Here is a 16,928-nt window from a genome sequence, read left to right as displayed (position 1 = left end):
GTTTGGTCTGTCAAAAACACCACCACACACTGTTCTTCAGTTCTTCACCTAAATTAGTAAATCATAATTCAAGAGGTCCTCATTTAATAATAGTCATCATTCCATCAGCATTTAATTTTTTGATAGCTAACTTTTAACATTTAAGTTTAAGTAGATACCTACAAAATTTTAACAAAAAACAAAAAAAACTATAAATATGTTATAGGAAACTATTTTATTATGTTGATTACTTTAATATAACCTATGCATAGGCATAATTTTTCTAAAATACAGGGATTGCGAAACTAATCAGTAAAGTTACAAATTATCAAATTGCTTGCAAATTTATTTACCACTTTACTCAATTCCAGTTTCTCAATCAAAATTTTAAGTATAATTCAATTCACTATTCAATATTATCATTAAGATGAATTAAGTCAATTTTTTGTATAAATAATTAGTCAATACTGTAACTTATTAGTTATAACATTGATATAATAATATATTTATTTAGGTAATTTAGATTATAGATAATTAATTTTACAAAATGATAGTATTGCACCTTCGCAAAAATTCCAGGGGTACTCTTTTGCACTGTCGAGATTATGCACACGAACCTATGTAAATACCAAAATATGTAGATAATACTAATTACTAATTGTATTTTATTTGTATACATCAAAATGTGTTATTAATACTATTCAAGTTCAAATTCTTCCAGATCTATAGGATAAATTCAAATTAGAATCCTCCGATACAACTATAGACAATAGTTGGCAATTAAATAATAAGCATTAAACTATGAAAAATGTATATGCAAGTATAGCAATATATTGTCATCAATAACACATTTAATTGCAATTTTATAAACATGCACAAATATAAAATATAATAAAAATAATAATAAATATTAATCTAATTTTTTGGCTGCTTTATTTTCCAGTTCATTCAATATGTGGAATCTTCTTATTTTAGTTATATTCCCATTGACGTTTGGTAAAGATTTCATTGTTCGTGCAGCTAACTATTAAATAAATACAAGAAAAATTATTTGAAATATTTAGTAAAAAATTATTTTGTGTTTTTCAAAGTAATTAACAACTATAGTAATTACTTCAATTTTTTGAACTAATTCTGAATCGTTATTTGTACTGATATAATTTGTGACTTTGCCATCAGTACCAGCATTTAACCGTCCAGTGCGCCCACATCGATGAATATAATCAGCAATATAGGAGGGGAAGTCATAGTTTATTATATGCTTAGTCTGAAAACCACATTGTTATGATTATGTAAGTACAGTAAAACTTCAATTTGCATTAACCTCTGAATCTATGTAATAGTATTTTTATTTCTTTTTTTTTTGGTTCTGTCAAGTGTTATGGAAGAAATATTAATGTCTGTATATAGTTGGTATTTAAACTAACAATCAACATTTTTCAAAACACCCAAACAAAAACATCAAATTGTATTTAATAAATTTTATATTTTTATTATGTAACAACTTTATAAATTTTAATTTTAACATAAAAATAACTTTTCAGTGTTGCAAATGCCGTAAAAAATATTTTTTAGTAGGTATGTATCTTATATATAGTATGTAGTCGTTGCCAGATAGATTGACACGGGGGTGGCACTTTTCAGTAGGTGTACCTCAAACTAGTTATGGTGTGTATATAAATGTCATCATTAACGTATTCTTATTATTATTAATTAATACGAGCAAAATTTCTACTTTTTGTTTTAAAATGAAAAAATATTACCAAAATATTTGATTTTAAATTAATAATATTTAAAAATGTTTTAAAATGTTTTGTGACAATTGTAAGTTTATTGATATATCTTTGGTAATAACATTCAAATACATAGAACCCCTGGATTTTGTTATTGCACCGCCGCCACTGAGTCAATTTATTTGGCAATAACTAATTGATATATTATTTTAATTTTGATGCACTATATAAAGCTGTCATTTGAAAGTATTACACTTCTGTTCATGAACACTTCTGAACAGCAGTCATTCCTGCTCCTTCAGTAACCATTATACAGAAGTTTTATTGTAAGCTAATTAATAGTTATTTTCTATAAAATTATAATCAAATTACTCTAATTGTATTTAATCCTCTGGATCCCACGTCTGTGCTAACCATAATGTTTACTATGCCATCTTGGTATTTTTTGAATTTACCTAGTCTAATTTCATATGGCATATCACCATGCAAATTTACTGCCTCGATCCCATTTTCATTTAAAAACATAGTAGCCCAATCACAGGTACTCGATTTATTACTATAACAATACAAATTTGATAAATATTAATATTAATATTTAATAGGTTAATTATAATTAATGTATAACAAATTAACAAAATAAATAAGTAAATGAATATTTGTGATATTTTCTGTCATAAGATACCAAAGAACACTTGCATTTTGTATTAACTTACATTTCCTAATAAGGTCTTATATTTATATTTCAATGCTAATTAGTCTCAAATAATACTTGAAAATATTTTAGTTTCAAATTTTAAGATTCAAAAAAGATTTAGGTAAAATAAGTTACTAAATGATGAAATTGGAATACAATGTGGTATAGTGTTTGGCTGCAGTCAAGAACCATCCGACATTGTTAGCTCTTGGATGGGTGACTACCCGAGATCTTAGTAACGAAGTCATACCCACACACGAAAATAAGTGTTACAAAAAACCTAATGTAAATAATAAAATGATGAAATTAATTGTTATTTATTTCGCACTAATGTTGGATACTTTCTAATAATGAAAACACCTAACCTTTGTAACTAATTGATCAAAAAAAATTATTATCACAATGGTATGTAAAATGTTGGAAATAATTTTCTATTATAAGAATATTAGAAGAAAACTTTCCCTGGTCTATTTACATTCAAATTATTCTAACTAAAATAAATAATAAAATACTTTATTAATAAGATACCAAAATATTATTGTTGGAGTATTGCTTTTAGCAAGTTTTTTTGCGTGTAATAATAAATTTGATGGTTTTTCACCCAGATTGATTTTAATAAATTTTTGTTGTACATGAGGAAGAATTGCATGTAATTTATCTGTTTTGATCTTGTTCAAACAGTCCATCTAAAAATTAAAGTTAAAACAATTAAATACTCTCCTTTTTATAATTAATATATCATAATATCAAGTTATAATAATATTACATCAATTATATCACCCAATATATCGGATAGACTTGTTGGCATTGTGGCACTAACCAATAACAATTGAGTCAAATTAGAATTTTCATTACGACCTTTAAACTGTAATAATAAACATAATAAATAATGTATAATGTATGATGATAATTAAATAATCAACAATATTAAAATCTATAATCATGCATATGATTTTAAATAGCTTAAAAAATATATATACTGTACTTGGAATCTAGATAAGAAACGAGTCATTAATTCATTGAAACTATCATCCATTAGAGTGTCTGCTTCATCAAGTATGACATGACGAACATAACGCATTGAGTATATGCCTAAAATAAGTAATAGAAAAAATAAATGAAATTTGTCTGAGGCTAAAAAAATAAGGATTAAAAAATCATACCAGTGTTAGTTAATTTGCTTAGTGCTCCTAATGTAGCAATAACTATATCATTTTCCTCGAAAACTGGATTAACTATCAGCCTTTTTGTGTGCCCTCCAGTAATTACCTTTACATTCAATGGTAAATCTTCAGTAAACCAATTGGCAATCTCCTATGATTAATGTTTAATTAAAATATACTTATCATCTAACAAAATCAATAATTTAATTAATTTAATATAATATAGGGTCTGAACATACTCCGATTTGATCAGCTAATTCTCTGCCAGGTACAATAACTAAGGCTAAAGGGCTGTTGAACTGATTATTAAATTTTACTTTTTCTTTATAAGCTAATATTTGTTGAATTATTGGTGTCAAGTATGCCAATGTCTTACCACAACCTGTTTCAGCTGCAAGTAAAGTGTTCTTTCCTTTTAGTATTGATGGAATTCCAAGTGCCTAAAAAAATGAATATGAGTTGATATTTTATCAGTTTTAATGATAGGGTTTGAATGTTTACTTGAATTTGTGAAGGAATGGTGATTCCGTGTTGTTTTAAAACACGAAGAATAGATTGTGATAGTCCAGTATTATTAAATTCATATAAATTCTTTCTACTTTGCGGTAAATAATCCTAGTTTTAAAATAAATTAAAATATATTATAAAAGTATTAAAAAATATAACTTACATCATTATAAATATGAATAGTAAAATAATCATCTTTAGCCTTCTTGTTTCTCCATCCTTTTGATGCTAAGGGAATTTCTTTGAATTTATCATATTTTTGATTCCTCTCGTGATTTAAATTTTTTCTTTTGCATTTAATAACAATTTCCTAAAACAAATAATAACCTACAATTGAAATTAATATATTTTTTTTATTTTTATTTTTTAACTTTAATGCTAATTATAGAAAACAAACAGAATTGATTGAATGTTGATCTTCTTCATATAAATCTTGTTCATCAACTATTTCTTTCTTAACAGGTATATACACTGGATCAATGTCTGTGTAACTAAGATCGATAACTTTTTCATTTTTAGAGCTAAAGCATCGTATCTGTAAGAATAAAATACATTTTTAATCTATTATTTTAATTTAAAAACTAAATGCTTATCATATGACCAGTATAAAGGACAATAACTTGAAAGTTCAATAAAATATCAACATTAAAAGCAAATATTATGATCCATACAGTATATTTTTAAGTAATAGTTTTAATAATTATCAGATTGCATTTTAACTTTTTAATCCCTGTGAAATGTAGACAAGTAAATACATGCTTCAATTAAATAATTGGATTAACTCACGTTTGAGATACATTTGGAGACATTGTTAGATTCTAACAAACCATATTTCAAACCCAAACGACATGTGGCGTGTGTGTTGAGTCGAAACGACACAGGTACCAAACAAATCCTTTGTAAACTGAATCTTACAGCACGAACATGAAATGCCATTTCAAACAACTATAAACCGTCGTGTATATTCTTTATATTATTGGTTATTAACGCATTATTGTCGCTGGGAAACCAATTTGGGCAAAGTAAATTGTAAAAACAGGAAATTTCAATTCATCTATAATATTCATAAACAAAAAAATAGTGATACTGATGAGTGATAATGGAACACGATACAGCACGTGTGCATAGTGATAAGATAATATGATTGTTTTAAATGTTTACAAATACATTTTTTTTTTAGTTTTTAGTTGCATTCCGTAATTAACCATTAGTTCATTAGAGGAAAATAAATAAATAATTCTTATTTACTTCAAAGATATACTTTTGTGGGTGACGGGTGACGGGTGTTTATAATCAATGGTATAATCATAAGCGCAAATAGTGTTTGAAATTTGGGGGGCTGTAGCTCAGTTCTATACTGGATTTCAAATGTATTATTGTAGTTAAATCATTTGTTTTTGGGGAAGCTATAGCAATTCTAACAGGGCTTAGCCCCCAACCCTATTTTTAGTATAGTTTTTAGTATTTTTCAGTAATGAGAAGAATTAGTTCATGGCTAATACGTTTGAAAATGTCATGTGAACGAGTAACGACTTAGATATACAGTGGCTTAAATTTAAAAATTTGGCTCCAATGTGAAAAACTTACGAGCCTTTTCCTTTGCTGAATAAATGTAAAAGAAAAATATAAGTTTGTATGTCTATGTCTCTACAAGATAGTAATTTGTTTTGTAGTATCGAGAAAACTTAATGTATTAAAAAAGCCGTAAAAATAGTAAATCAATTTTTTCAAGGATTTTGACCCATTTATCCATTATTGCTATTAAAAAACACTAATAAGTAATAAATCACGCAAATATAAATGGTCTATAAAAAGCTCAAAATGAATTACAATTTTTTGAAAATTTTACCATTTATAGAAAAAATGATAATATAAATGCTTAGTAAACATTTTAAATTTTACAGCTATTCGTTTTTGAATTTTAAGAAAATAAAAAATCACTTTTGTTGAAAACTGGTTAGCGTATAAAAGAGATTAAGAACATAATGATTTTAGAGTAATTGTAGCCTATGGTTAATAAAATCCAAATGTGTACAATCATATATTCACATCCAAACATTTGTAATTTATTATAAGACACAAATACCTACGTAACCAATGCGTCAGTAAATTAGTAAAATATGAAGTTTCAAATTTACATGAAATAAAAATAAAATTATTAATAAAATACACAATAATTAGTAAATAAAAATATGTGTAAATTCAATGTTTTAAGTAAAGTAATACTTACAATATTTCTGGCAATATCAAATTTGACCCGCTTTTGTTAGTGTCTTTGTAAAATAAGAACTAATATAATAACTACTTGGAGTATTTTTATAACAAGTCAAAGAATATTTTTATTTCAAAACTATTTTATTGTTATAATGTTATACTTTATAAAACGTTAATATTTCTCGTTTCTTGATATATAAATAATTATTTAATTGGTATTTAATAAAAATATGTATGCAAGGTAACTATAAGATAAGAATAACAATGTTAGGTAATTTTCCACACCACCTTTATATTATTAAACGACGTACAATAACATTGTCCGTATTGTTTAATAACTTTATGAGGTATTACACGAGGCGCGTTTTTTTATTGTGGTGTCCCCAGTAGGCCTAATCCACATCGTAAGCGAGAACGCATCATATGCAGCGGCGTATTTAGGTAGGGGCTTTGGGTCCAGTTGTCCAGAACGGCAAATTTTTATTTCGTACTTTATGAGTACTGGCGCAGTGACGTCAATCATTAATAATGTTCACAACAAATGTGTGCCATAGAGGTATAAAATACTATAGTATTTATACAACATGGTATTCTATGGTATTAACAGTTTGACCACTATTGCGCGGCGTAGAAGTTTTTTAATTTTTTTTTAATGGGGGGGAGGCGGCAAAGTATGTGTTGCCCTTATCCTAAAATTCCTAAATACGCAACTGATCATATGAATGCATTCAAATAATAAAAAAAAAATATACAATAACTTAAATTATGTGGATATTAATAATACTATATAATATAAAACGGGTAATGTGTATAATATATGTGTGTTGCCGGCCGGCGATAGTGAATGTGTTGGATGAGTGGATATGAGAGATGAGCGCTAATGCGTAAAGGGGGGACAACTAAATTAAGATGAGCTTCTTATTGATGCTGCCAATCTTCCTTCGGGTTGAAACGAAGCCGAGTGCCGACGCATTTCCCATCAGCTTTGTGACAAATTCTTCTTCACTAATAAATATTATATAATTATATATAGTATACTGTACCTACTACGATTCTAAAAAGTAAAAGTTATAATATAATACAAACAAATCCTTTGGACAGTTGATTATCAGTTGAATTTCATTTTGCTGCTGCTAGACGTCCTCCGTGTTGAAATACAGCCGAGTGCTGACACATTTTCCATCAGTTTTGTGACGAATTCCTTCTTCACTAATAAATATTATATATTTATATATAGTATACTGTACCTACTACGATTCTAATAATTATAATATAATACAAACAAATACTTTGGACAGTTGACATTAAGATGAGCTTCTTATTGATGCTGCCAATCTTCCTCCGGGTTGAAACGAAGCCGAGTGCCGACACATTTTCTTCAGCTCAATGACAAATTCTCCGTCGGTGGGTAGTCCATGATCCAGCCAAATATGTTCGGTTCCTATAAAACTTCAACTAATGTGCTGATTAAATGTAATTTAAATTTATAGTAAAATTTTAATGTTTAAGAAATCTATGTTGGTGTTCTTTTATTTTTGAATTTAAATTAATTTGAAATTTTATATTCATAATTTATCAGTTAAAAATGTAAACAAGAACTAAAACAATTATAGTATATTGCAGTTTAACTTTCTGTTCGGTGGCCACCTTTTTAATTCCTCACTCTCTTTTATAAGAAAGTTAAACAGCACAATAACTATAAAAAATATAAATTTAAACATACACAAAGACAAACTAGATTTGTGTTAAGAAAAAAAATTGAAAAAATTGGTAATTTATCAACGTATTATAGAAATAAAAATAACACCTAAAACAGTAGTACAGTACATTATCTGAAAATAAACCATAAAAATTAAATATAATTTAAGTAAATATTCATAATATACCGTACTACTGTTCAAAAAATTATAGTATTAATCAAACACAGCCTTGCTTATTTTTGTTATTCAGATGAGCTTCTTAATGATACTGCCAATCGTCCTCCGGGTTGACATTATACAAGGATATAGCGTAATTATTTCAGTTTTTTTGCTTTTCCGATATTGTGGCAAGATCTGAAATTTTTTGTTTTATTTTACTATTTACCACCCAAAGTACCAAATTGATCCATATTTGCTACGAGAATTCATGACAAACAAAAAATAAACTACATAATTGTAAAATCATTATACATTTTTCGCTACGTCCACGTCCAGGATCTAAGGTGTACTCAAGGGCGTCCGCAGGGGGGGGCAAGTAGGGGCATCTGCCCCTCCCTTGGCTTTTTCCTTGGTCAATTATCATTAGATAATATAAAATATCACAAAATAAATATTTTTTAAATTAAAAACATTTTTTGAAACATTGAGTGTCAACCTTGGTCAACACGACACACGTAGTCAACAAAAAATGTTATGTAGATTTTTATGGGTGTATTAAGTCATCAGTTTTAGAAGCACTGTTTCGACTTTTTTAATATGTGAATATTCAGTAGGATCTCATACTCGAATATCTCGAAAATATTTTACTATAAAAAAAAAATAATAATAATATTTAATATAATCAATGTTGATATAATATTTGGATTTTGTGTAGCTATTTTTAGTTTGTATTAATTATTTGTTCCCTGTTGACGACGGCGGCGACAGTGATGTCGACAACGCAGCGTTGCTATTTTTAATTTTTATTTCCGATAATAATATAACAATATAATATTATTTGTGTTGTTACTTTTTTTTTTTTATAATTGTCGCCGAATGACAATAATAATAATTTATTTTAATAACGTTTAGCATATATTTTGCTTGGATATTATGTAATAAAATAACAATATTTATGTTATACCCATCATAAATAGTGCGACACTCAACGTATTAACATCTACTTAGCTAAGTTATCTACTCTTTTACGACTTAATGTAATTTTTGAGTATACCTAGTGTCTTAGTGAGTAGCTTAATAATGTTTAGTATTTTTAATATTAAAAAAAAAGAGTAATAATAGTTCTAAACAAGATGAAGAACAAAATCAAACCTGTACGATTTATAATGAAGATAGTGAACCATGTGATAAATCAAGTAATAATATTTTTAATAATTCTTTTGAAAAACAACCAGTTATAGAATTACCACCGAAACCAACAACACCATCTTCATTTATGTCATCTAATCCAAATTTATTGAATTCTACTAATTTAGAAAATGATAGTTTTAGTAGGCTAGATATTGGTAACTTTGTTAATCTTCCTTGCACAGTAGTTATTGATAAAAAAACAAAACATGAACTATTAACCAATATCTGGACACCAGAAATTAAGTATAGTTTTAAGGAAGATAGTACGTCAGTTGCTCGTAGTTTTCGTTATGAATGGTTAAGTACATATTCACCATGGTTGTCTTATTCTAAAAAAATGAAAGGTCCATTTTGTGTATTCTGTGTTCTATTTCATTCATCTAGTGATCATGGTAATTCTTATAAACAAGTTCAGTTTGTGAAAAAACCATGTATTAAGTTTAAAGACTTTCACAAAAAAGCATGTGAACATAAAGTTTCTAAGACACACTTACAATGCACAGAAAATGCTATAAATTTTATTAAAGTTTTTTCTAACAAAGCTACTACTGTTTTTGATAAAATTAACACTTCTCATAAGTTACTGATTGATAATAATAGGAAAAAAATTTTTCCTATTATTTCAAGTATACTATTTTGTGGCACTCAAGAAATTGCTTTGCGTGGAAAAAAATCAAATGAAGGAAATTTCAATGCTTTAATTAACTTTAGAATTGAAGCTGGTGATAAAATTTTATTAAGTCATTTAGAAACAAGCCCCAAAAATTCCAAATATATTTCAGCTAGAGTTCAAAATGAAATAATTGATATTACAGGAAAAATAATTTTAAGCAGAATAACAAATTATTTAGTGAAATCGCAATCATTTTTTTCTATTCTGGCAGATGAGACTGCTGATATTTCTGGTACAGAACAGTTATCCATAGGCATAAGATACATCTCATTTGAATCAGAAAACCCTGTAGTCAAAGAAGACTTTTTAGGTTTTGTTGCTTTAACAGATATGCATGCTAAAATTGTAGCACAATCTATAATACATTTTTTGAGAAATTCTGGACTTAATTTAAACAATTTAGTAGGACAAGGGTATGATGGTTGTAGTGTTATGTCAGGTATTCATAATGGTGTCCAAGCAATTATTAAAAATGAATTTCCTAAAGCTGTATTTGTACACTGTTCATCACATAGACTAAATTTAGTAATAAATGATTTGAATAAACTTCAGCATGTTCAAAACTGTGCTGGGAGTATCAGGTCAATTATTAAATTTTTTAGATTAAGTCCTAAAAGAAGAAAAAGAATAGAAAAAATTCCTTTATTTTGTGAGACTAGATGGTCAGAAAAATATAAAACTATAAGAATTTTTAGTGAAAATTTTGTTGAGATAGTTGAACAATTAGAAATAATATCTATGGAGACAGGCGTTGATTCACAAACAAAAAGTCAAGCATTTCAGTTACACAGTGCAGCAACTAAATCAAATTTTATTGTATGTTTATTCATAATGGCAACATTTTCTGCTCAACTAGAACCTATAACAAATGCATTACAAGCAGTACAGTTAGATTTATCTCAAGCTAGAAAATATAGATAACATAGTTATGTTTGTTTTTTTTTTTTTTTTTTTTAAAAAAATTAATAATTTCTAATTAATTTGGTATTTTTTTATTTATTTTGTAGAAGCTAGAAACATTTAATTTTATAGGAAACCTAAAATTATGAAATTAATAATTACTTTTTATTTATATAAAAAAATCGCATTTATTAATTTAAAGTTGCACATTAATTAATTAAAACTAATGCTGTTCTAACTATTTAGACATAATTAATAATTTAATTTTTACATTTTCTATCTATTTGAAAGAAAACACTTCACAAACAATGAGGTACTATATCACTAATAAAATAATGAAATAAAAAATAAAATATAGGTGCTTTGCCCCTCCCTTGAAAAATTCCTGCGGACGCCCTTGGGTGTACTATTCTACTACTATTCTAATATAATATAATCGCGAATAATACAAATAATACATGGTTGTTATTTCTCACAATTTTTGTCTACTATAACTAATGAGTAAAATAAGTAGGCATTGTGTGATATTTTTTCATTGGACCCTGGAGAATAAAATATGCGTCTACATCAACTACTTCGTCCGACTAGCGCGGATTGTTCATATAAATTTGTATATTTTATTTTAAGTTTAAAAAATAATTTTAATCCCAAAAAATAAAATAAAAAAAAACTTACTTAAGCGTCGACTGTTCCCGTGAAACCGAGTTGTGTCAATCTTCAGACTATACGTAGTAGTGCACCGCCGCCGAAGAAACTGCAAATTTTCTTCATATCGATCTTCAATCGTGATTCTAAATGAGAATAAAAATTCATTTTTATGAAAATAAACAGCACGAAATAAAAATGAGAGTACTTGTCATATACTTCAGTACTGTTCATTAAGACTATTATAGAATTGTTAATCGTCTTCGACGAATGTCATCGACTGTCGTATGCCACAGATGACGAATATTATAATATGATAAATCTATGGTTTTTTTTTTATAGAACTCTTTGTGATATTATACAATCTATTTTTCTATTTTAGCTGCTTGACATATTAACGTAAAATTGAAACATATAAACTATAGACCAAATCTTTATAGATATTGCAAAGTATTAATATTTTATTCTAATTAAGATAATTAAAAATTATTTAATTTAAAAAAAAAATGAACTAAACAAAAATAATTATATTATTATATATATTTAAAAAAAAGAATTATGATTAATATCGTTATGTTTCTGAGTTATTATTTCTGCATTCTTTTGGTTTTAATCACGCAGTGCTTTAACTTAATCTTACATATTCTTACATGTAAACTTACATATATATATATATATATCTGAAGACACCTATCATAATAGAAACAAATTCATACATTTCCTTTATTATGGTTTCATGTAACAAATAGTACCTAGTCAATGTTTTGAGAAATTCAATTTTCAGTACCATTTTACAAAATAATCAAAAATTACATTAAATTAAAGATAAAGAAGTAATTATTACAGTGTTGCTTTATACATTAGTGATTAAGTTTATTACTGTAATTAGTGGGTGAAATTTGAATTTGAAAGAGACAGTCAGTCAACTTTCATTAATAAGTATAATTTTGATGTATTATGACTGATAACATTATATGTTGATTGATATTGCTAAGTATTTTATTTTTTTTTTGTGTAAAGTTTGACAAGCTACATTTTTTCCAAAAACATTGCATTTATCATAATTATTATTATAATATTGTATAAATAATAAATATAATTTATACCGTATTATATTCTTGTTATATATGCTTTTGAGTCAATAGGTACAACTCTTTCGTAAAATAATTTGAATAAATAATATCTTAAGATTAATCTACGTATGTCAAAAATGTCATTGTATACGTATAGTATAACATGTACAAAAACCTTTTATGTCCCTACAAATAATGTTTTAAATAATAACAAAATATATAATATCGTAAATATACATAATTTCAAAATATTTTGAAAAAATACTATTTGTAAGAAATACTCTCATAAGAATTTAATTAAAGTTTTAAGTATCTAAGATTATTCGTTTTTGAACTATAACAAAATATAAAAATTATTTGAGAAAAAATATTTATTTTTAGGGTGGGTGTATAATGAACATTTAATAAGTTATAGCCGTAGGGCTAGGGACTTCTAGGAGTTTGCATGTTTTTCAATAATCATTAAAAACATAGCTAAGTAATATAGAAATTTATTTCATGGTAATACGAGTTCATATTTAAAATTTATAGTTGCATATTTTGCATATTTGACCATTTTTTAATTATAAGTGCATATTTGAGCATTTTTAATATTAAAATGGTAGTTTTATAATTAAATAAATATTTTATACAAACAATTTTAAATTTAGATCGATTTCCTAGACCAGAAATATTAATTTTATGGTTTTATATATATAAAATTAGTATTGTTGTTTTTCTCGCCGAACGCTCCCATTGTTATTTATGGACTATGGCCTTAATGGTATACTTCACAAGTGATTCCGATAGGCGATAGCCGATAATATTACCAAAATAACATTCTATGAAATTATGAAATTATGACAATTATTTATTATGACAAGTTTTTTTACTATAAATTAAAATTTTATTAATTATGTATTCATATTAAAATAAAAAGGTTTTTATTAAATACTGTTATTTATTTTTTTTAGTGCATATTTTAATAGCATGTTTCGTAATTTTTAAAGGCATAAATGCATACATATTTTAAGGTTTTTTAGGGAATGAAGTCCCTAGCCCTAGCACTTATAGGTATAATACTGAACTTCAAATAGTCATAAAAAATAATGTGACTTTCCAGTAAACATATTATTTTTGTTTTAGGTTAAAAAAAACTAATGAGAATTCCAATATAATATTTTTAAATTGTAGATATAAAAAGAAAATTTTATATGAATATCTAAAGAAAAAATTAATTTTAACATTTAATAGATTTAGCAGAATACAATCAAAATTTTAATTTTAAACGTTTATAAAATATACCGTGGCTATACATTTTTTATTACAGTAAATTAGTGAACGATTGATAAAGAAGCCTGTATTAAATTTTAAATCATATTTGCATATCTATAATTTTTTTCGGCTTAATAAAAAAAAAAAAAAAAATTTAATTGTTTTAAATAATGAAAATGCTTTTAAAATTATACAATTTACCTATAGAGAAATCATAATGTAGATAATTGGTAAATTTTTCAAAATTCTATAATTAGCATTTTTTAATTAAAATTAAATTAATAAATTAATTTTGTCGATATTATGCAAGTACCTATATATAGCGTTATAATACATTTGTTTCTTTGTGTTTTCGATATTATGACAAGATACGAAATTTTTTATTTTATTTTACTATTAACCACCCTGCAAGGTACTAAATAGATCATATTATTTGCTACAATAATTTATGATAGAAAAGAAACTACACAATTGTCAAATAAATATACATTCATTGCTATGTCCAGGATCCAAGGTATACTTGACGACTTAATTTTATTCTTGACTATTTTATACATTGGACCAGTGGTCAACCATTTTGGACTCTCGGGCCACATTCAGAAATTATAAACTGTTTGCGGGCAAGAAAAGAATAAAAATTTAATATACTTAAATTATTTACTATGCAAAAAAATATTGTTTAGAACTTTAAATTAAAAAAAAAATTCGTTGTTTTAGAATTTTAAGCGGGCCGTAGACAATAGCTCACTGCGGTTGCCGGCCATTGCATTGGACGATTGGAAATAAAATATAAGTCTGTCATCCAAGTATAGCAGCTTGTACACGTCAATAAATATTTATTTTAAGTATAAAAGATAAATTTAATATTCCATAATTATGGGAAAATTAACTTACGTAAGTATTCTTTGACGCTGTTCGGCGAAATCGAGCTGTACCACATTTACAGTTCAAACGCGTGCACCATCACCGCCAAAGAAACAGCTAAATCTTATTTCTTCATTCGTCTTCTTTGCGCTTCAGAATGAAATTATTAAAATACTCTATAAAAATGAGAGCACTTGTCATACACTAAAGGCTGTTGTTTAAAGACTGTTCAATAAAACTATTAGAATTATTAACGGTCTTAAACGAATGACGACGATTGTCGATTGCCACGGATGGTAAATATTGTAATAATGTGATAGATCATATGTTTTTTTTTTATAAAACTCTATGTGATATTATAGTATTTATTTTTATATCTCAGCTGTCTTGCATACGAAACTTTTGGTATTTAATTAATTTCATACGTAAAACCATAATAATTGTATATCCTGAATTTTTTTTTTTAATTATAATTTTATTATTTCAATAGTTTTTTAATAAAATTTTTCACCGAAAAATAAAACCATATAAATATAGTAATATTTCCAGCTTTTTTGTTTTTCCGATATTATGGCGAGATCTGATTTTTTTAATTTTATTTTAATATTTAGTATTTACCAACCAAAGCACCAAATAGATTATATTTGCTACAAAAATTCATGGCAGACAGAAAATAAACTACATAATTGTAAAATCATTAATCATTTTTCGCTACATATCCAGGATCTAAATTCTAAGGGGTACATATAACGACTTTATTTTATTCTTGGCAATTTCATCATTAATGCATGATCGGTAACCTTTTTGAACTCTCAGGCCACATTCACAAATTAAAAACAGTTTGCAGACCAGATAAAAATGAAAAGTTTATATTCTTAAATTATTTACTATGGAAAAAAATATTGTCTAGAACTTTGAAATAATAAAATATTAAAAAAAAGATTTCTAATAATAAATAATATGCTCAGATAATTTGCGATATTAATATATATAATAAATGCATCTATTTATGGTATTATGCTATTGTTATTTTATACAGTCAAAATATTTTGAAAATTATAATATATATTGTATAAGAAATGCAAACATTAACATTTGGTAAAATGTTCAAATAACTACAGTTAATCGTTTTTAAATTACTACAAAAAAACCAAAATCGGTCGAGCAGAAATAGTTATCACAGAAATATGAAATAAATATCTAATAATGCCATCAAAAATTCAAAATTCAGACAATTATAAAATATTAATGTGTCTTTTTGGAAAACATTTTATTTTTGTTAGGGATAAAAAAAACTTATATTAGTCGGGTACTCGGCCGGTTAAAAATGAAAAATGCTATTTATACAATTAATATAAATATAAATTATTATTCTATAAAATGGATCTGGTAATATGACGATTATATATTTTCGGTCTCGCGTATTTTATGCATTGCGCGTTGGGGAATAAAATATGCATACGTATACGTCACCCGGCATGAATAGTAGAATAAAATATGTGCTTTTGTCGATTACATCGTCCGGGTAGCCAATCGTTCATATAAATGAATATATTTTATTTTAAGTTTAAAATGTAAATTTAATCCTAATAAAGAATAAGAAAAAAACTTACGTAATCATCGACTGTTCCCGGGAAACCGAGTTGTGTCAATCTTCAGTCTATACGGAGTGGTGCACCGCTGCCGAAGAAACTCCAAATTTTCTTTATATCCGATCTTCATCGTGATTCTAAATGAGAGTATAAAGATATTTTATGAAAATAAACTGCGTGAAATGAAAATGAGAATACGTGTCATGTACTGAAGACTGTTGTTTAACGACTGTTCATTAAGACTATTATAGAATTGTTAATCGTCTCCGACGAATGTCGTCGATTGTCGTATGCCACGGATGACGAATATTATAATATGATACATTTATAATATAGAACTCTTTGTGATATTATACGATCTATTTTTCTATTTTAGCTGTTTGAGATACGTAAAATTGAAACATATAAACTAGACCAAATCTTTATAGATATTGCAAAGTATTAATATTTTATTCTAATGAAGATGATTAAAAATTATTTAATTTAATCTATGAAAATAGTGAACTAAATAAAAATAATTATATTATTATATATATATTTAAAAAAAAAGAATTATGATTAATATCGTTATGTTTCTAAGTTATTAT

At 26.1% G+C, this 16,928-nt stretch overlaps 1 protein-coding gene and 2 long non-coding RNA genes across 4 annotated transcripts; all 3 read right to left on the bottom strand.

The window, feature by feature from the left end:
- Nucleotides 1–788: 788 nt before the first annotated feature.
- On the bottom strand, nucleotides 789–5,152 carry LOC132917506 (probable ATP-dependent RNA helicase DDX28). The gene is made up of 12 exons (XM_060978273.1): nucleotides 4,863–5,152; nucleotides 4,474–4,611; nucleotides 4,240–4,386; nucleotides 4,071–4,184; nucleotides 3,809–4,009; nucleotides 3,570–3,720; nucleotides 3,392–3,498; nucleotides 3,173–3,271; nucleotides 2,935–3,092; nucleotides 2,085–2,268; nucleotides 1,094–1,246; nucleotides 789–1,003 (listed from the first exon to the last, which is right to left on the bottom strand). Exons 1-12 carry the CDS (start codon nucleotides 5,010–5,012, stop codon nucleotides 890–892), a joined length of 1,716 nt encoding a protein of 571 aa, XP_060834256.1. The 5' UTR covers nucleotides 5,013–5,152; the 3' UTR covers nucleotides 789–889.
- A 1,572-nt stretch (nucleotides 5,153–6,724) lies between these two features.
- Nucleotides 6,725–8,081, bottom strand: LOC132918114 (uncharacterized). Of its 2 annotated transcripts, none has more exons than XR_009660381.1 (3): nucleotides 7,580–8,081; nucleotides 7,373–7,499; nucleotides 6,725–7,295 (listed from the first exon to the last, which is right to left on the bottom strand). It is a non-coding gene; the product is annotated as an uncharacterized LOC132918114 (long non-coding RNA). The 2 variants fall into 2 exon arrangements; XR_009660380.1 differs by having other exon boundaries at nucleotides 7,377–7,499.
- Nucleotides 8,082–8,206: 125 nt separating this feature from the next.
- On the bottom strand, nucleotides 8,207–16,493 carry LOC132918620 (uncharacterized). Its single transcript, XR_009660523.1, has 4 exons — nucleotides 16,363–16,493; nucleotides 14,780–14,925; nucleotides 11,589–11,704; nucleotides 8,207–8,344 (listed from the first exon to the last, which is right to left on the bottom strand). It is a non-coding gene; the product is annotated as an uncharacterized LOC132918620 (long non-coding RNA).
- Nucleotides 16,494–16,928: the final 435 nt, after the last annotated feature.

This window comes from Rhopalosiphum padi, chromosome 1, assembly GCF_020882245.1.
Source record: "Rhopalosiphum padi isolate XX-2018 chromosome 1, ASM2088224v1, whole genome shotgun sequence".
NCBI lineage: Eukaryota > Metazoa > Arthropoda > Insecta > Hemiptera > Aphididae > Rhopalosiphum > Rhopalosiphum padi.
The sequence above is the reverse complement of the archived record's forward strand: the minus strand, read 5'-3'. Positions and strand labels throughout refer to the sequence as shown.